The 21,729-nt window shown below is 37.3% G+C and overlaps 1 protein-coding gene across 1 annotated transcript in view; it reads right to left on the reverse strand.

Moving 5' to 3' along the window:
- Positions 1–7,781: 7,781 nt before the first annotated feature.
- Positions 7,782–21,729, reverse strand: part of LOC117751630 (CUB and sushi domain-containing protein 1-like) — a 258,734-nt gene continuing 244,786 nt past the window's right edge. The window contains 12 exon segments of the mRNA XM_034563565.1: positions 7,782–7,941; positions 12,188–12,314; positions 12,585–12,672; positions 14,334–14,446; positions 15,788–15,949; positions 16,571–16,633; positions 17,115–17,294; positions 17,488–17,599; positions 19,020–19,093; positions 20,364–20,470; positions 21,132–21,198; positions 21,329–21,502. Of these exon segments, the coding sequence (XP_034419456.1) occupies positions 7,782–7,941; positions 12,188–12,314; positions 12,585–12,672; positions 14,334–14,446; positions 15,788–15,949; positions 16,571–16,633; positions 17,115–17,294; positions 17,488–17,599; positions 19,020–19,093; positions 20,364–20,470; positions 21,132–21,198; positions 21,329–21,502 (1,427 nt within the window).

Below are 21,729 nucleotides of genomic sequence, written 5' to 3' on the forward strand. Positions count from 1 at the left end.
AGTCAATTAGTAGGATCAAGAAACATGACAGTGATTACTTTAATTAAAGCACAATACTGCACATTAAAACAATTTGAACAAACAAACAAACATATTCCTTCAACCTTTAAGTTTCTCACAACTTTTTGAAAAGGCAACTCAACTAAACTTTAAAACTTTCTTTTATGTCAAGTGGGATGAAGAAACATTCTATTAGATACATTATATATGGAAAATGATTAGGCCTTCAATTAAATTATTTAAATTAAACAATAAAAATTAAAATGATGCAATTACAAATCATTTGTTATGCAATTATTCAAGTTGAGCAATTAAAATTATTCAAATTTAGTTTCTAGTGATGCATATTTCTGCACATATATATGACATTGACTGAACTATTTACCCTTAAGATGCCACATTTGCATGGCTGCACCATCATAATATGAAAGTATTGTGCAATATATTCTACATTTCTCTCCAAATTTTCTTTTCAGCCTTTTTGGTGTCTATTGAAAACATTGGATGAATAATAATGAACTTAAATGGTTTTAATGATAATGGCATCACTGGCAGGTTGGCTGGGTTGAAGAGGCTATTCAATTCAAGAAACAAAAACCATTAACTGGCATCTTTTCATTGGTTAAGTCCTTTTATCAATGTCAGTTTAAATTTGTATTGCTCCAGACTGTCTTTTCATTTTTCTTAAATTTTATTTTGTTGTCTTTTAAATTAATTAAATGATTTGATTTGCTTTAATTACTTCTCTTTCCGTTGTATTTCTTGTTCCATGAATTATATTTCTTGTTTAGGTCTTGACATGTTTAATCCAGTAATGTTCTGTAAATCAGTTTGTAGCTGTGTTTTTAAGATGCTGTATAAATAAAGATCCAGCCATCGTCCTTCAGCTGCTCCTTTCAAACCAGTCACATGTTGCGGCTGACTGGCTGTGCTGCTTTTCTCTCTTCACCGCTCCAGCTGTCTCCTTCTCTAGTTTCATCTGAGTCTCTTTACCTGTGAATCTTGTGTATTCAATTCCTCACGGATATGATTTGCTGGTTCCAAAGTTTCTGACCAACCTGCGTAACCATAGTAACATTCTGGTAAAGTAACAAGTCAAGAAAAGACACAAACCTTTCTTTCAAATGGCTGACCATGGTGTGCATAGTGTGGAAATGCCATGTATATGAAGAATAGATTACTAACACTTGTTTTAACGGTGACAATTCAATTTAAAGAGCGTTAACACAAAATATTAGTAATGCTTGTGAAATAATCCACTCCAAGCCCTACAGTTAGTTAGCAGTAATTGACCTACACATTCTTTGCTATCAGCAACTGAATGACCCAGCGTAGATTATTCTATACACACAATGCAGAGACAAAGATATAATTATTTAGCACACACTTGGATTATCCCTTATTAATATCAGGATTAAGGTGCTCCTCATTGAAATGACACAATGGTTTGACTGTGAACTCAAAATCAAGCAATTATTCCGAAGTGACTATGTTCAATAAGCCTGTATTTCAATTGTTCTGTCCATCCATCCAGAAGCCTATCTCAGCATGCATTTCATGACAGGCATTGGGGAAAGTATTTTAAACCTTGACAAACAATAACATGAACTCACCTGACAGGTACATATTTAGATTGCGCAGGGAAACTGGAGCACCTGGTGGAAACCCAAGCAAACATGCCCCAGGTGGACTACGTTTGTAATTGATCATAGTCAACCAAACAAAATCATACTAAAGACTAGTTCACGAATCAGGATAGCAGTTTACAAAAACATTGGTACAAAGGAGAGAGTATTGTATCAAAAACTTTATTCTCAAATAATGTTTTCAAAATAGCTGATAGATAAACTGTGAGTCTCTTGAACAGCAGGTTGTGAAGCTGCATTCACATATGGTATCTGTTGTTTAACCATTTATAACACTCCATGTTGTTTCTCTCTCATGGGAGGACAGAAAAAGGCCATTCTTGTTTTACCAGTCAAAATAGGAGCATCCAATGTGGCCGATATGCTAATGATGCTTTTAGAGCCTAAATTCACCACAATTTCCTTTCCCACTCTAAACCATCATGTCTAAGCAAGGAGAACCAGATTCCTCCTTGTTTAGACTGACAGAAGGTCAGATTTTGGGCCGTTTTTTGGGGTCAAGTCATCCAAAACCGTTTGTGTCTGTGGAAGTCATCCCTCTCCCAGGTATAGACATTAGGATCAGCCACTTACGGCTGCTTTTACACAACAATGCATTTTGTAATACTGTTCATGGCATTGTGACGCTTAACATCTGGAGTTTATTTTTTGTTCAATGTAAATTATGTGTGTGTACCTAAAATTAAGAAAACTGTATGTCAACATGATTTAATGGAAGAAATCATGTAAAAAGGGGAAAAGAACAATTTTAATAAAATAAAATAAAATAATAAAACTTATATTTTACATAATCTCCCTTGAGGAGAGGGCATGGCAGCCAAAACATTGCCACATTAAAAGTCTTATAATTCATTTATTTTTGCAATAAATGGAGACTTAAAAATGTAGATGTTCAAAAGTAATACTACCGGCACCAAGCTGTAGAATTGGAGCTGACATGTCTTGTATTCCACTTAAGTGTTTTGGATTGTGAATATTAAACTTTTTCCAAGTGTCTCTACAGCACCAAGATAATTTATTCTGGGCTCCACAAGGTTTTCTATTCGTGTAAAAGCAGCCGTAATGGACAACAGAGATCATATGACATGTTGATATTTGATATTCAGTTTGAACCATAGATTTTTACATGGTGTGTAACAGTAAAAACATTGACATAAATGAACAATATTTTGTTGTACCTACATCATTAATCATAAAAAGTACAGCATGTTTAATAATTTGTTTTGTTTTTTTACAAATTCTCCATAAAAAATAGATTTCTGTACAAAACTTTTTTTTTCTTTTGCACCTACTTCAAGTTCAGCAGCACATGATGATTGTGAGATAATGACGTGATTTGTGATGCTCAACACAAAAACATTAATGATGATGGCGGCTTCCTGGTGAGGACTTTTCAACATATCTTTGTGCCATTTGGAAGAACAAAAATGAAACAATATTTTTGTACATATCCATAAGCAACAAACGTACTAAATGCATGTTAATATCTGTTGCTGAGAACGCATTGCGTCACCATAACGTGTGAATTTAACACTTATATGTGTGGCGTCCAATCTACAAGCTGCCATGTGTAGAAATGACACGTATTCATTCATTGCACTGATGAGTGAAACAGTGCTGCAGTCAACTCACGTTCAGACACACAAGTTGTAGATTTTCTTCAAAGCTCTAATGCTGAATATGGCATGAGAAGCTTGTCCAATCCTAACGATTGAGAAGAAGGTGACACAAAGGCCTGTCAAGGGCAATACTGAACATTTTAATATGAATACACTACAAACTGAATCCGAAAGAACCCCCCCCCCCCCCCCCCCCCCCACACACACACACACACACACATATCCATTGGGCAACATAATTTGAGCAACGATAAAGATCAGGTCCATATAGCTGCTAAGCCACATATGAACACATGTATGACACAGCTGCTCTCCAAGCAAGACTGTGACTGGATTAAGTACTCTTCAAAGAAAAGTTCATATTGAAGTTATCTCAGAGACGGTATGTGTCCTGTTAGGGAGGACACATAGGATCTATAGACAGATGAAGTCACTGTATTCTATTGCTTTCTTGACTCCACAGGAAATCTCAACTGAATTAATTAAATCAATTAAAATAAAAGCTCAGGGTGCACTCAGCAATAAAAAAACTATCTTGTGAGCAGACGCTCTACTGTTGTTTACAGTTGTCTTGTTTATTTCTTTGAGGATAATATGAATGTGTGTCTTCTGTCTTGTCATCCTCTTTAACTATTACCAGTATTATAGCAAGTACAGACATTTGCATATATATATTTTCTGTTGATGTGTGTTTCTGGCTTTCTGCCTGACACTGAGGCTGTGAATGAGAAGCTCCCAAATTATATTATAATACCAACCATATCCCATAGTCATGCTTCCGAACATAATCACCATTGTTTCAGGACATTTCATTTGCAACATCCAGGTCAGCCGTAGATTCATTTTTTATTAAATGAGCTAAATATGAAAAGAAAAGCTGCAATGTAATCCTTAATTCCTTCTCACATAGTTCTAAATAGGTGGATGTGATCATCTTCTCATGCCAAATGTTTTTATTTTCAGTATTTCAGTTTTGGGGAAAATCCACTCACTGATGTTAGTAAATAGTCATGGTCAAAATCATCATTTTACCAATTGTCAGTCAGAAGTTTTCATTATCTGATATCACATTCATTCCACTCACTCTCTTTGACATCCAATCCTGTCGCATACAAATTACATTCCTATCCAATGAAACTGCTTTGTGAATTTTGACATAACACAAATATGTTTCAAATGAGTGTGTGGAAATCTTTATAGGTATGAGGGTTTTCAACTATTTAAGTTGAAAATGCAGTTGTCTGGGAATGTAATTTTCTAGGAGACAGGGTTGTTGATATCATATGTGTGAATGAATGGATTTGTGATAGTACGATCCGGTTGAGGTTGAATGACACAAAAATGGAAATTCTTTTGGACAATAAAAATCATGCAAGTTAAAGCAAATGCCTGAAGAGTAATGACAGAATGGTGTGCATGGAAAGTGAAACAAACAAAAAACTGTCCCGAGGACACTGAAAGACACTCACTGAAAGTAATTACATCTGTGATCTAAACCAAGTGCAGCATCTTTCGAAAAATAAATTTATTTTGAGAGTGCACTACGAAAAATAACAAGCTTGGCAAGTGATTTGAAGCTAGTGGATTTTCTTGAATCCTGCAGAATCATGGGCGTTGCTATGAATTTTTGACTTAAAATACCAGGAAATATGCGGAATGCAAGGCTGCACTCGCTAAGCTTGTGTATTTGTTGCAGTGGGATTCAAGCATTGATAAGCAGGATGTAACTTACTCTCTGCACACGAGGTATTTCTCAAACAATGGCGGGTCTCCCGGGGCGATAACTCTCGACAACAATAATTGTGCATGTTGTCTTCATACCGTTTCTGTTTGTCCTCCAACATGACCAATGCTCAAACAGAAACAAGCTGTGGGCTCTTCAAAAAGGTGTGTTGAAATAAGATCATGTGCATTAGATCTGTAAAACGTGTTCAAATGTATGATAACGTGAGTAGTTAGGGACACTTGCAACACATCTTTTTAAAGAGAGATAGAGAAACAGTCACAAGTTATTTCTGAAAGCTTACACTGTCTACTAAACTGAAACAAATCAGCCCATTTTGAGATACTATTAAATATACCTTAAGAGTACTGTACAGTATCTCAGAAAATGATGGCGTTTAATGCCTGTAAATAAAACTAGCAATGTGGTACCAGAGTTTCAGTGGGACCATACTGCATATTATGGATGTGAGCCTTATTTATTCCACATATTACAGCATTAACAGTATGCAGAATGAGCTTTCAGAAAAAAATCTGTGTTGTTCTAAAAATGGCAAAGAAAGTGGTGTCAACATGTGACACTAGAAGCTCAGAGGTCCAAGGATACACTGATCCCAACTTTCTGGTTGGTCAGCATGTTGTCATGTTAACAAAATTAACAACGATATAGCATGTGGTCACACCTTCTGCTAACAGGGAAGGTGAAATATAGATGTGTATATACAAACACACTGTAACCCTGTATTTAGTCATTTTGTCATCTTTTTAAAGATAGAAGTTTTTTAATAAATTTTTTTTTTTTTAATGACTTATTTTCAAATCCATTTCAGACCCCAAAATGATTTTTTTTCCATAACCCAGTCAGAAAAACACACTAGTGCAAAATTTGTGCGGTTTAAGAGTTCATATAAAGTTCATATTTTGGGTTCCACAGCAGCAGTGGTTTGGGAAGTACCATGGGGCCACTGGGTATTTGAACATAGAGTCTGTTCATCAATATCTTCACTGAAGAAAAATGCCAGAAGAGACAAATAGAAACAACTATTTGCTTCTTTTTCCAGAGCAACCCGTCCTTGTCTCTCTTTTCCAGCAGGATTGACAGAGTTGTCTATCTGTCCATGTGTTTGTGTTCGTCTGTCTAATTGCTGTCAGTCAACCAGTCCGTCTGTTAAAATGTTCATCTATTTCTGATTTTGTGGCTGGAGAGTATGCTGTGGGAAAAAAATCCGTCATCACTTGACTGATAATCCCAACGAAGGTATAAGAAGACAAATCATTTCCTGGATTCGGCCACAGTTGATTGTAGCAGTTGATGATCTTGACAGCTTATTGCCACCAGGCTTTCACTTGTTCAGCCACCAAGCACAGGATCTTGGCTAGTCCAAGAATATAAATCAGTTTTCTGACTGATTGTGTTAGACAGCCATCTGGAAATCAGTCCATTCTGTACACCAACCCGGCAACTCAAATGTCTGGTTTTCTGGTTCAGCACAGTCTGCCTAGTGCTAGAATGAAATAGTGTACATAGTATTGATTACACAGATTCTTGTCTTAAATCTGGGAACAATAGCACTTGCAAATGCCTGATTTGGTATGTTTTAGCCTACACAAGTTGCCAAATACTGTAGGTAGACATTGTCATAATAGGCAATACAGTAAGTGACAGAAGGTAAAGAAAATCACAGGAACCTATTTGAAAAGTAATTATTGACTGGCAACTCAACTTACCTAACTCTGTGATTGTCCTGTTTGACTAAACCTAACCCATTCAATTGTCCAAGTAGGCTAAAAATAAACATTAAACATATCTGCAACTGCTATTTAACTCTAGTACTCATCTAATACTATTCTCCAGTACTGGATGAGAGCATCATATTCTTAAAAGCAATTGGTCTGGTTGAGCTCGTCACTGCATTGACTGCATTTGATTGGCAACTTTACAGCAGTCCGTACGAACGATATTAGTTTCCACCAAAACAGACTCTGTAAACTGTAATTATGTCAGAGAGTCCAATCCTTTCAAATCCAGCGTGATGGAAATCCAGCAAGAGGTTTTTGGTCCAGCACCAATGATGTTTTTTGTGTTGACATATAGGAACAATCCAATTACTTTTCGATGTCTGGAGGAGATTGAAGGGTGCTTCCCCTTAGGGTAGAACCTTGCACCGCTCACACCCATGTCTGGCCTGCAGCAGGGGAGTTAGGTTAAGTGTAGGTACGTGAAGAGAAGAAACGTGTACCACTGTGCAAATTTAGCATGGGGTATGGCGTTAGATTGGGGAAGCAATTATTCAGGCTACAGGAAGGGTATTCAAGGACCATATGACTGGCCATACAAAGACCTTTTCACGAGGATGTTGAGTCAAATTTTCCAGAAGTCAACTGACGCTGGATGAGAACTGGGACAATAGGGTGGTCGCACTTGGAAGAAGTTCAATTAGTCTATCTATGTTTTTCTTTGGTGCCTGAACAGCAACAGTGCTTAAGAAGACTTGTGGTCCCAGCATTAATCTCCAGAACAACACATTTGATGTCGTCATTGTCTACTCCCTTGTGTATTGGTTCCAATTTATTTTGCTCTAACAGACTATAGGGACAAGTGGATGATATCGTTGTTCAGGTAGCAGGTGGAGCAGAGTGTGCTGACAGAGGACCAGCATGCTACAACACAGACTGCTCACGGTGACAAGTCTAAATCATTCATTTTTTCTTTCTTCTCTATTTGGTAAAACCCCCGCAGACCAACAGGGTGGTTGGACTGAACCACTGTATAGGTAGTGGCAGGGTTGTTGGACTATACCACAGTGCAGACTGTATTGAGTGTGGTATCAAATCGAACTGCCTTTGCCTCAGTGGGCTTCATGTTGGTGTCATACATTGGATTTTCAAATGATGCCTGACCATTGGAGCTCTCATGGCCGACATAGCCATTGAACTGGACCTTGGGACGCGTCCTGCAAAACAAAAGGAGAAGGAAATAATGGTGCGCATGAGAGGATTCAGAAGGATATCTTTGCAAATGTATATTCTAAATGGTTAGGAAAAAGAAAACAATGAAACTAAAAGGGCGCAGGTCTCTAAAACACAAAATTATAATAAAAACATGAACTCGAAGTCATTATAGAACAGCGAGATTAAGTTGGTCATATTTTCTGATGCCTTTGTTTTAAAATACTATATATAATAATAATATATTAGCTCTTACCAACTCTCAACCATGTGGAGTCTTTTTGAACCACAACTATTTTAAAGTTACCTGATAAAGCCACTCGTGAACAAATTTCAGCTGATTGGAAGAAAGCTGAAATTTCAGCATTGAAGTTCTTAAGTCATTAATTTGAGCGAAAAGCCCACACATTACTTCAAGATAAGACAGACTCCATACGCCATGTTATAATTTGCTTATGTTCTATTCAACATCCCTGCTTTTAAAAGCAAAGGCGTGAGGGATGTATGAGTTCAAGAATTACTGAACAGCAGAATGTTCTAGTTCTACTGAACTCATGCAGAGAAACCTTTACATAATGGTCGGGGTATGGATTTATAATTAACAGAGCATTGATTACATGTCTACGTTATATCGTCTCAATTAGTTCTACAAACAAATAAAACAAATTAAATAAAAATACATTATAAGTCCTCTTGTACTATTTAAATACATTATCTGTCCTTTTGGCTGTCTTGTTAGACATTTTGGTCAAGAAATTTACCCCTTGAGATTAAGGGCGAAACCTCAGTAAGAGCAAGTTTCTGCTAGAATTCTACAAATTGCAGGGGAAATGATGGCAGGACGAAGAACATGAACCATTTCAACTGCCTGCTTCGGTGGTTTTGCTGCCCAGTGCCCATCTACTGCTCTCATGTGAGTGAGTGTGTGCGTGTAACCTGCCATCATCCTGAAAATGGTTTTAGTTCAAAAGTATATATTATTAACCTTATCAACCTGCCTGAATGAGGATTTTACTGTAGGGGTTCAAACAGATATGCTGTGAAATATGACGACCCCCTCCTAATTTGTCTGTTTGTCACAGATTACATCTTTGGATAATCAGGTTCCATAATCCAGTTAGATATAATCACTTACTCCCAAACCCTGTGGAACTATTAGCAGGGAGGAGTGCTGCAGCTGAAACACTGTTTGACTCTGACCTCATTAAGAGAGTATGTGTGTGTGTGTGTGTGTGTGTGTGTGTGTGTGTGTGTGTGTGTGTCTGTGTGTGTGTGTGTGTGCATGCATATCCAACCCTGGGGAGCTACTAAGCCTACCCTACATGCTCAACCCATTACTTTACAAAACTGCACACACACCGACACACACCGCAGACCCCCCTTCGTGGCAGTAGTTCAAATCGCTGCACTAGTTTCTGGTTGTGGCTGTAGGTGCAATAGTTTAGTTTTATTGGTCGAATGAAAAACTGCTCTCATAATTGCTTTGACAGTATTACAGATACTGTACAGACTCATCGGCCAAAGCAGGAAGAAACTGCAGTGTGCACACTCCTTGCTTTTAGTTTCTGATTTAAAGATATTATATTGTTAAACAGCAAAATCGTTTCTGTCGACTTGCCATTATGTTGGGCAAAGTTAACTTTACCACACACCTACTGTCAAGTCCGGCTGAAAATAACGAAGGTTATCAGTACCAGATGAAAAATAGTACTGTATATATTACTTGTTTAAATTTGACCACTTTATTAAATATTGTTCCTGATGAAATCATGCTGACAGATAGATGACAATGAGTTCAAGACAAAATAAATCTCTTTCTAGCTTTTAATGATTGCTGTTTTGACATAGTACGGCTGCACTGTTTAAGATTAAGATTGAGATTAAATGCAATTCTTTTTCAGTCAATTTGTTTTAGTTCTCTATGAATTAATATACATTTTGGATTCCAAGTAATTTCCAGTAATACAAAACAGTATAAGACGAAATACAGCTCAGTTCAGAAACATTTTAATTCCAAATTTGGGTCAGTTGTGCAGCCTTACGAAACAGCATGAAGCAAAATCTCAAAACTAAAAACAACGGATGACAAGTTTGACAGAGGATGTGGCAGCGGGCGGAGGTCTGGTTGCTGTTTGAAACCAGGTGAATGACAGGTGCCAGTCTTACCTGCCGCCAGGCCCCCAGGTGTCTTTAGGTCTCTCATTATCATCTGTGTCAGCAGACAATGTCCTGCGTACAACCATCAGCTTTAATATACATCAGCTATCAATGCAGACTGATAACTGGGGAGCAGGTTGTGAGACAGTGTAAAGTAATGACATGCTAGTGTTAGTAGCTATTGGTGAATTGTGCTAGCTTTACAGTAAATATCTGTGCCAGTCTGCTCGGCACTACACAGCATTACAGAATTTACAGCGAAGCTCATTACTAACAATACATTACTGTCTGTTTCCTCAATAACATCAACAGGCCAGGACACTACATGTCTCACTGCAGAAAGAGCACTGCAGCATACAGCTACCATAAATTACGTGCAATAATTATTATAGTTGGATGAGTAAGATGACTTTGTAAAACTTTGAGTGATGAGGTTCAAAAGTTAGTACATCCCTTAGATGTAGAATCTTGAATAGGAAACATTAATGATGACATTTTACCCTCAATATAGCTGTGTATTATCTGCCATCTTAGGGCTTTTTAGGAATAATAATTAATATCTAAGGTCATTTAGATTTAATCTTCATGGTAAACTCTGAGCTATAATTCTGTTTGAGAAATGACATTTTCAAAGAAAAAGACATATATCATTACTATGTTCACTACACAGGCTCTATTTTGATGTTGGTGTAAATTTGGCAAAGGCACACATGCTGATGGACTTCCACTTTGGAAGGTCACAAGTAAATGACTTGTCTGCCTCCAGCTATTTGAAAATACATTTAGTTCCTTTTCATCTCATACGCATCTAAACTGATCTAAACTCAATACGCAATCATCAATGTAATTAAGGAAACATCGTACTACGTTAGATTATTAGGTGTTGTTAGGTGTCCTCCACAATTGCTTGTGAGATATATAAAGGCCTTCCATTAATTTTTTGTGTCATGTAAATGTATTCTTTATGGGAGGTGCACATCCAGGCAAGTAATGGATTAATCATACTATATTCTTTAAGAACAACCCTGGGCCAAACATTCTGCACGTATGGAAACTGTCAATGTGTCATGCTAAGCGGTGCAATGCAACTCTAACTGCCTATTTGTCTGTTCTGCAGCAGGGCTGCGCTTACACCTGTGGTCACCAAAAGAACACTCTATAGCCATGTGCTCCTGCATTTGCATCTTCATTAAATTAGAGCTCTGTGTCTAATATACGGTAGAAGGCATGATTTAGTTTGGGGGAGGAAAGGTACAAATGGACTATAATATCGTGTTGATTCCACCTGGCCACTCTCTTCAAAATAATTCAAGTGCTGCTACAACTGACAGCAGACAAATATCCAGTGTTTAAAACATTGTGAATACATTGTGCATCAGTGCTCATATTTATCAAGCATCTCAGAATGACTCTTTGGAATTATGCTGTAAATCTGACTTCAAGGGTAAAGGGTGCCAATCAAGGGTAAATTACAGTGAATTTAATTACAGAGAGTTTTGCCAATCGTGTATCACACCCCAGACAAAATAAATCTAAAGGCATTTAAATATCTTGGAGGACATTTATTGTTTTCAATTCAACTGCCTGTAAATTAATCTTACTGCATCTCTTCTTTTATCCTGAAACTATAGGATGAATGTCTGAGATTAATAGAAACAATACATTATAATATTACAAAAATGATGTCTTACTCCAAAGATTAAAAGAAACATATAAACTACTTCTATGCAACATAATATTTGTTAGGACTGATTTCTAGCTGTGAAGGAGCTTGATAAATACAGGCTAGAGTTTTGGTGCCTGCCCCTCAGATTGAGAGGTGACCTTCATCAAGAGCTTCAGAGCAACTCAAAGGCAGATTTAGAATAAGATAGAGAGTGGATGTTTAAAGAGAACGTATGAAATTAATGACTAAATTAGGGAAAAGTGCTGCACTGAAATAATTTAACATTCAAAGAAACCATTCAAATGCACCGAGAATCATGAAATTGTATCTGCATGCGGAAATATTTAAACACCTGCTTCTTATTCTAGTTTGCTAGTTTTTTGATTTTACATGATGGCTTGACATATAATAGAAATAATATAGCCTACCTGTGCTTGTAGAGGTAGAAAGCAAATCCAGACAGGATGAGGGCAAAGAAAGGAACCAAGATCGCTGCGGCCACAGAGCTGCTGTTTGTGTAGGGATTGGATGGGTCCATCGCCATGGTTACAGGGCCTGAGGATATAAACACAGATGAACCCACACATGTATGGGCACATAAACACCTGTTTGTGTATGTGTAATAGAGGCTTCTTGTATTATTAGTCTGTATACTGGAACTCTGCTTCTCATGTTTATTTATGTCTGAAATTAAATGTATTTTTTATTACACTAACAAAAAATGTAAATACGATTTCTTCAATTTGACTGAATGTTTTAGTCCCACTTTCAATATGACATTGTTTAATAGGAAGATCAAGGCTGTGTTGTTTGTTGTTGACGTACCTTGCCTCGTCAGATGGAACTTGCCAAAGTCTTTACTGTGAATATGCCCCTGGTAGACGAAAGTCTTCTGATCTGATTCTGCAGTCACCTGAAAAACAACACATTCAGTGTTGTACACTTTGCATTCAGATGGACAGGGGCTTCTGTCCCCCTGGTTTCCTAGATTAGAGTTAAAGTTAACTACAGTTTGATATGAAAACTTTGAACAGGCAGTGGGAGACACTGCAACGGTTCTTTCAGCATCAAAGGATTATGGTGGGACAAAGTACTGCAGAATAATGTTTGACACAGAAGTAGAGTATGATGGATGGTCTTCAACTCTATCAACCAAAACCACAGCACAATGTTGTTGGGAAGGTAAATGTAATGAAAGTGTGAAGAAGTGGCTTACTGGTCACACATAGGGTGCACAGTATGAGACAGGTGTGGTTGTAGGGTGACACTGTGTTAAGCATATTTGAAGGCAAGTGAATATGTAATCACCTTCCTGCAGTGTTGTGCAAGTTCACACTTCACAAGAGCGAGCTCAAAGTTCAGACTGAACTTCTCATTATGCATGTACATTACTATATTCCTGTTACCATTCTTTTCAGCCATTTGAAATTCTGTCCCCCATAAATTTGTATTACTTCATTTCATACATGGTTATATGTTATCACTAGCTTAGATTCCTACTTTACTTTTACTTGTGTGATTTAATTTTTTTTGAACAGACATATTCAATGAGCATTTTTGAAGGGAGCCTGGTATTCAAGAGCCAGCGACTACTTCATTGTAATTGTAGTGCGTATGATAATAAAGAACTTGAAACTAGTCTCAAAACCCGCGTACATGAAAAATAGGTATATGCACCTGGCGTGAGTGCAGGGAACAGCATCCACAAGAAGAAAAGCATCATCACAGGGGCTCAACCCTCACTACACGCCTGCTCCTGCTCGTCCAGTTGACTTTGACACTTTGAAGGTGGGGAGGGACTAGACAGTGCCTGATGTCGCCACCTGCCCCAGCAATGCCAGCGGCAGGCCACATAGTACGCGAGTGTCGCTAACTGTCCTAAGCATCAACGACTCTCTCGTTCTCGCTCGTTATTCGCAAAAGGACATATTCAGTTCACCGAAAACATGAGTTTCAAGTTCAAGGTGACAGTTGCTATCTTTGAGGTATACGTCTCTATTTTTTTTAATACAGTATCAATTAATACTAAATGTAGTTTAGTAAAAAGTAATGGGATTTGTTTTTAATAGTTCAAAATGGTGTGACATGCATTCATTTATTTAAACTCAATAAAAATGTTTACATGAAACATGGAAGCTGACTTTTCTTTTAAACGGGTAGCGATCAATGTTTTTATAGTCTAAAAATCACATCATAGAGAAATCATGAATACACAGAGCAAATGTGCAATAAATCCACAATTTCTGAGCCCCAAAGGTTTGGGTTTAATGGGAAATTATATGCTGGAACTATGTATTGACCAGGTCAGTAACGTCCTGGATTCTCTGAGAGATGGCAAGAAGATGTTAATCAATGTTTATTGTATTTCAACATCTGTTTTGCATAATGGGACAGTAGTGCAGTAGAGAGTGTGGGCGGAGTAATGTGGTGTGGATGATGCTACATTATTCTCATGGGTAGGGGAGTGATATTGATATTATGATATACATTTTTGTTATTAATTCCAAAAAATGTATAAACACAACATTCATTTTAAAATGTTTGATATAGAAAATGAGAGGAAGTTTGTCTTACATATCCATCCATAGCCCAGTTGTCGTTTTTAAACTTGCTGTAGTAATGCTCAGTCGGCCCCTTCACCTGGTAGACCTTCAACAGCAGCTGGTTCTCCTCTGACTTGTAGGTACCTGAATGGACAGATATATAGAACAACATTGTTTTGAAGTTACACATAATGGTATTGAGCCTGGTGTCATTTAAATGGCAGCAACTTCACTTCTAATTTGCGATGCCACACAGGAAAAAAAAGAAAGACATTGAGGCAAAGGTCCCATGGGAGGTTGACAAACAGAAAGACAGACAGACAGGGTGGTATGACAGACAGATTGACTGACAAACAGACAAAAGGAGACACCTTGACATTTCAAATTATGATCCTCTATTTCCTTCACCAAGCACTTGACACATTACTGGGGAGAAAGTGACATTTACCCTTCAGCTGCATCTATACTAGGTAACTAAAGTGCCAACACAGAAACTGTTGCTGTTCGACATGACAAGTCCATATCACGGATTCAAAATGAAAGAGTTTTATACATTGAGAACCCTTTCCTCCTACCTGCAGAAAGTCTTTCATGACCCCGGCATCAAGCTGAAGTATTGACTTGAAATATTGTTGTGAAATGTCAAAACATACATGAGTGTCAGCGGGAGTCAGACAGTTTGATAAACCCTACTGTTTTTTTAGTTTTTTACCTGTTTTGTTAACCTTCCAGCTCTTTCCATACAATATATTTGAATAAAAATACATCATGTACTCAAGAGTACCGCTGTGGGAGGTTATGTTGGTAAGGTACAGTTATAATGTGGCCCTTCAGACTGGTGGGGATTCTTCAGATGCACGAGTACACGACTTGTAAGGCGGTTTTGTAATTCCAACCAGTGCCTCTGCATGTTTTATTATTTAACAGATTAGCGCTCAAACCATTTTTTTCTGCCCTGCAGACTGTCAATGTTTTAAAAAATGTGAATGTACTTATGTGCAAAATAGGCAATCACACCAATTTCCATATAGATACCAGCAATTCTTTGCTAAAATGTGTGAATGAAATCTGGAGCTTTATCAGCCTGCTGGGTATTTACACCTACAGCAGTGCGCCTGCTCAAGTTATTTACACTGAATTTAAAGTATTTTACATCTGGAATGTGATTGCTCTTTTTTTAATGTCCCTGATAGTGGTGTTACAATGTTTTTTTTGCAGTCAGACAGTTCCACTGTATTTACTTTGAGTGTCATATGAAGTATTTTCCAGCCATTCTCTATATCCACATATATAGATCATGGTCATTGGGGAGAGTATTGTTTATTTTATGACTACATTTATGAAAATGTACTGATTGGATCAGTTCTATTTATCCAGTTTTCAAATTCAACTTTAACTTAACAATATGTCTTTTGAGAAGTTACACAGAATAAAACATATTTGTGAATCTGAATAATATTTAAGTGTTTTCCTTGATTTTTTTACCTGACAGTCTGATTGACACTCCGCTGGTTTCCAGTAGTGTGACGTTGACTCTGCCACTGGTAGAGTTGAACCCAGTAACTGTAAATGTGGTGGCCTGTCTTTTGCCTAGATAATCATAAAAACCGCTCCACTCGGAGTTTGGAGTGAACACATCCACTGGAACTGTAATAGAGAAACGAAAAGAAAATGAAAAGCATGTTTAACCTCTTTTTTCAGATGAAAAGATCTGAAAAAAGTATCACGGCTCACAGTGTGACCAATAACACCATTTCTTAGTTTAAAAGTATCAACTTCAGCATTTTTTGTTTTACCACCTTTTCAACTTTTCCCTGACACAAGCGATGCCACCGAAATTATATCGAGAAAGGTCATTATTAGGATTCATTTGCCAACAAACAAACAGAACATATCTACCCTCTGGTGCCTTCATAACTGACTGCCTGTTAGTCTCCTGCAAAAAACTAGCCTTTTTCTCTGCTGTTAGTCTTTCTTCACTGGTTTCCTCTAAATGCATATATTGATTATAAAATCCTACATCAAACATACAAGGTATTACATGGTATTGCACCTGCATGTTTTCACTGATTTATTTACTGCGTCTGAGCCTTCGTCCTATACATCTGAAATAAGACTACTTGCCGATAAAGAAGATCCTTGTAGTCAACACTCACTACATCCTTCCACCACAACAACAGCCATTCTTCTGTGGAAAAGACTTTGTGGCCACCAGTTTATTCAAAAAACTGTAAGTACTCCAATGTTGGAGTTGCTTATTCTGCATACCTCGAATCTTGTTCTTCTGGACATCCGACTCTCCTCTGCCTTTGGGATTGACTTTCACTCCAACTGAAACATAAAACAGCATTACATTTAGTTTAGCTCACTTGATGTGTGAAGCTTATTGACAATATATTTGGTATAGATAGGATTGGGAATAGATGACAGGACTGACAAATTATGATAATGGAGAAAATTATAATCCCAATATATTGCAATTAGTCAATTAGGGTTACACGGACAACTGGAAGTCTATTTCATGTCTGGTTATGTAACTGACTTTTTTGTTTTCACCACAGTATACACAGCCATCCGCTCCTTGTCTTTGATACTAGATCAGAGATGAGTATGCGATTAAAAAAACAAACAAACATCACCCCAGCATTCATGGAACGCCTTAGGCTGACTTTTGAGAGCACGGCAATAATATCAGGGTGAAAATCTGTATTTATCTTAAACCATTTGGGATTATGACATCTAGTTAATATTCAAGGCTCAACATCGGCCCATTTCATACAAGCAGTGCATTTTCAAGATTGGATCTCAATACCTTTACAGAGCGGGGGCTTGCCCGACCATCTCCCATCACTTTTACAGGTTCTGTGCTCTGATCCCCCAGCCAGATAGAAACCATTTTGGCAGGTGTAGATCAGCGTATATCCCAGAGTAGGCAGGTCCATAGATCGAACATCAACATTACTGGGGGTCTCTGGCTGTCTGCATGAATGGGCTGAGTGACAGGTAAGAGAGAAATAAAAAAAGAGTCGTCACTGCATTTCTCTCTCCAAAGCGAAGATAAGTATTGAGTAAAATGCAACATACAGATCAACAACAATTCATTGGTTACAACAAAAACAGATTAATTAACACACACTGTGATAGGGAAAATAATATTAGTACACAGAGTAATAATAATTCATTACGTATGCATTCAGGTTGTGTCCCACTCCAGGTCAGGTTTTCTAGGCATGTTCTTGAGGTGGAGCCAAGGATGTGATAGTTCTTGCGACACTTGAAGGACATCTTACTGCCAACCTACATGATGTAAAAGCACATTAAAAAGTCATCTTTACCCACAGCTTCTTAAAATAATAACTTTTATTGACCCCTTAACTCACTGCTAACTCTTTTAATATAACAAAACATGTACCAAAACATGTAACAAATACCTACTTGTATCAGTTTGTCTCTTTCAGTGAATGTAACATGCTTGGTCCTGCATAATATGGGTGGTGACCCCCTCCAATCTTTGAAGAGAGTTCAGGGGAAATATGATATATGGATAATAACCAATTATACCCCCACAAACTGAAGGTTTTGCAGGTTTGTTTGAATACCATTAAGACCAATATATTCCACCAACAGGTTCTTATCTGACAGACAGTCTGGTCTCCAAGACAAAAAAGAAAACATTGCCAATCTTTGTCTTCTGCAAAGTTTAACTTTCGAAAGTTGGTTGCCACTTTTACCAGGTCTTTACTTTTGACCTGCACATGAAAATGAAAAATTAAACGAGACATATTGTATAGAATTGAAGGATGCCTGTCTTCTTCCAACTGTTTAAACTATTGTGCAGTCCCTTCATGTCTGTGCTTGACTCTGGAGACATTATGTACCTTCTTGAAGAAATGTTACTATCTTGATTCTTATTGTTCTGAGTTTGTACTGATGGTTTAATGCACTTATTGTAAGTCGCTTTGGATAGAAGCGTCAGCTAAATGACATGTAATGTAATGTATCATTATGCTGCCTCATCAACACTAACAAACCATGTGTATTATTGAGCATTACACTGTATCACAAAGGACACATTTCAGATGTATTTCATTGATTGTATGACACGGTTGGATCCTGACAGAAATACTCGAGAAGAAATAGCCATGTTATTAATTTATAAAGTTATACTGTTGAAGCTTCCAAACTACCTTATATCTCTTCTTCCATTTAAATCTACTAACCACAGTACATGATGCAGTAACTAATGTGTTTTATGATTCCTGGAATAGTTTTTAAGTCCTTGTTTATTGTGTAGCTGTTTTGTTTCTGTTTGCTGTTTGTATCCTTGTAAATGTTTTATGTCATCAGGTCTCTCTTCAAAAAGAGAACCGTACGCACACTTTATCTCAGATTTAGATAATTATTCATGCATTTTGTCGTCATTTAGCAGAATCCTGCTCCTATTTTCTGACACGTGTACTTACAGTATCATTAAGCGTCTTTGTGTGTTTTGGAAAGCGCCATATAAATCAATGTATTATTATTATTATTATTTTTATTACATCAAGTTACAAACCAAACTCTGCAAGATGCAGTTTGATTAAATACTTCTTTTTTTATTATTCAGAGTGCATCAGTTTCTTTCAACTTGTCTTTTCTGACAAGTTTAATTTTAATGTAAACTGAAAGACTATTTAGAAATGTTGCCAAATAAACAGTCAACTAATATATTTCTTACCTGAAAGCCATGGCCCATGACTGGTATACCATAGGCTGGAGTTCCTGGGTCACGGCAGATGTTGAAGGCTGGGTCTACACACACATATACATACTTATTATACTTACTTATATTATAATATGCATTAAAGTTTTTATAATAATTCTCAAAGTCAAAGAAGCATTCTGACAATGCATACATACAGTGAGCTTAACAATGTTCTCAGAACAGACATTTTAATATTAGTGTATGGTTGCATCAACTTTTACCCTCATTTCACTAAGATTGACGTAGTATATTTGTTGTACTCAGTCATTGCAGAAGTATATAGAGCAATATTTGCAGTAGGCTATGCAATACATGCAATATATTCTATGAATTTAGCACACAGTATGTTTTGAGAGTAAAACCGTCTTCAGCAGAGCAACCTGTACCTCTGTAATTAGAACTCAATTCTAAAGTAAAGCAGTGGTACTAAAACATATGCACTACAGTGGAATAATATAATTATTTACTTTACTTTCAACCTCAGCAAGAACTTTTTGTGAATAAAATAATGTCTAGTAAAAAAAGATTGCATTATACAGCAGCTTATAATGAAAGAAAGAAAATTACAAAAATGTATTCAATACTGGCGAGGGCATATGAGTAGCACCATGGATATATTTTAAAATAATATACTGAATGACAGATATTACAGAAGAAGAATGTGACCAAATTTATACACCGGGTGTAGTGTTGATATAAGGCTGCTTTCCATGTCAGCTATTACACAGTAAGTCAGCTTTTTCTTTATGATTTCATAACTTGTGATAATCAAGGGCTGATTTAAAATAATCAAATGCGAACATCAAAACTACACACTTTGTTAATTAGATAATATCTTCAGCTCTTTCTGCACAGGAATACTAATGTTAAAATGTGTACAAGTGTAAGCCCCCAAATCTTGTTTACCAATAATCTGATTTCACACAATTTTATTCATAACTTGGTGACATGTTTTCCTTTGCAGTAAACAAAATGTATGGTCCTTCCAATTATGGAAAGTGTGTAATAAGTAACATTTCAAAGATTTACATAAATCGACATTTGAGCAGGTTTTTCTGTGTGTGTGATGCATAAGGGTGTTAGGAACATTGCTGATTATATTATTCACTATTTCCTTAAAAAGTGAGCACAAAAAGTTAATTCAAGGCAGAGCATTTTTAAAGTTAGATATCCAACGCAATGTAACATCACAAGCTAATGTATCAAGTAGTATGATATACAGCTTAAGTCTAAAGCTAACCATCATCATGGATGTATACTGTCACTCACAGTGTGTTTGAGGGCAAATGTTATTGGGGTTACTTGTGGTGGAATTACCTATACAGGCTGGTTGATGGCCACTCCACATGCCATCGGCTTGACAGACTCTGGAGGCAGAGCCTACCAGCAAGTAGGGGGTATGGCAGTAGAATCTGACCTCTGACCTGAATAGAAAAATAAATATTCAATCACACACACAAATAAGAATAACAAAAAGAAGTGACTAGGAAATATTTAATTATGGTTACAGGTTTTCACATTTGAGGTGTGGTTTGATGTCTTTAGGACAGGTTCGAGTGTGATATGCAAGACATTTATTTAGCTCTTTATAAACTTCCCTCTCTGTCTGCCACTAGACTACTTTGGTCTACATCTTTTTTCTTGTTTTTGCTCACAAACCAAAATCAGTTTGGTTGGTTATAAAACGGACATGCAGACATTGGGACCAAATAATGTCTAATCTTTTTATCCAGTCAACATTTGATAACCTCGGTGGAAGAAGCAACACTTGCAGTAAGTCTTAAGTCATTATTAAGAACAGTATCTTTATGCATTCATTTTAGTTTATCACAGCAAATGCCACAATCCTGCCGAAATGACCAAATGTCAGTTGGCACATGGTATAGTTATTAAAAATCCTTGCCAACCACCTGAAGTTGGTGTGAAAAAAATTCAGCAACAGCAGGCCTATACAAAATATGTACGGTAATTTGAAAGAAGTACAGGTATTTTCAAAAAGCTCGAAAGGCTTACTGCAAATGTTCTTTGTGTTGTTAATAGAAACCTATAATAAATTAACTGCTATTGCTATATCTAACCACTGACCTGTAAGAAAATATGTTCCCCTCTCTGAATCCACCTCCTGGAGAACCAGAATCACCACACAGGATAGCTACAATGGGACAACAGATACAGTCAGGGCTTCCACTTCGTTTGAATTGCTAACATTACTGAAAGGGAAAAAGTGATGTGCATCAGCTACTAAGCAGAAGTTTAAAGGTAGCAAAGGCCACCTAACTTACGCAAACACTGCGGCACATCCCCTGTCCACGTCCCGTTCCCCTCGCAGGATAACACAGCAGGAGTGGACAACTGGTAACCATGGAAACAACTGTAGCCAACACTCGAGCCCCATGAATGGTCGGTTCCTTCCACTTTACCATGGTGTACTTGAGGAGGAGGTCCACACTGGATAACTGAAACACACACACACACACACACACACAGATGTGAAAGATCATCCATTGAGGATATCATAGAATGTACATTAACACAGCTCAAGGGACCACATGGTGGATGACTGGTTTACTGGTGTGAGTGAGTGTGTGTGTGTGTGTGTGTGTGTGTTTTGTGTGTGTGTGTGCGTGTAGCATTTGCATGTTCTCTCCACCAGGTGCTCGGTTACCAAATACAGCTGCTAGCT

The sequence above is a fragment of the Cyclopterus lumpus genome, chromosome 3, assembly GCF_009769545.1.
Source record: "Cyclopterus lumpus isolate fCycLum1 chromosome 3, fCycLum1.pri, whole genome shotgun sequence".
Taxonomy (NCBI): domain Eukaryota; kingdom Metazoa; phylum Chordata; class Actinopteri; order Perciformes; family Cyclopteridae; genus Cyclopterus; species Cyclopterus lumpus.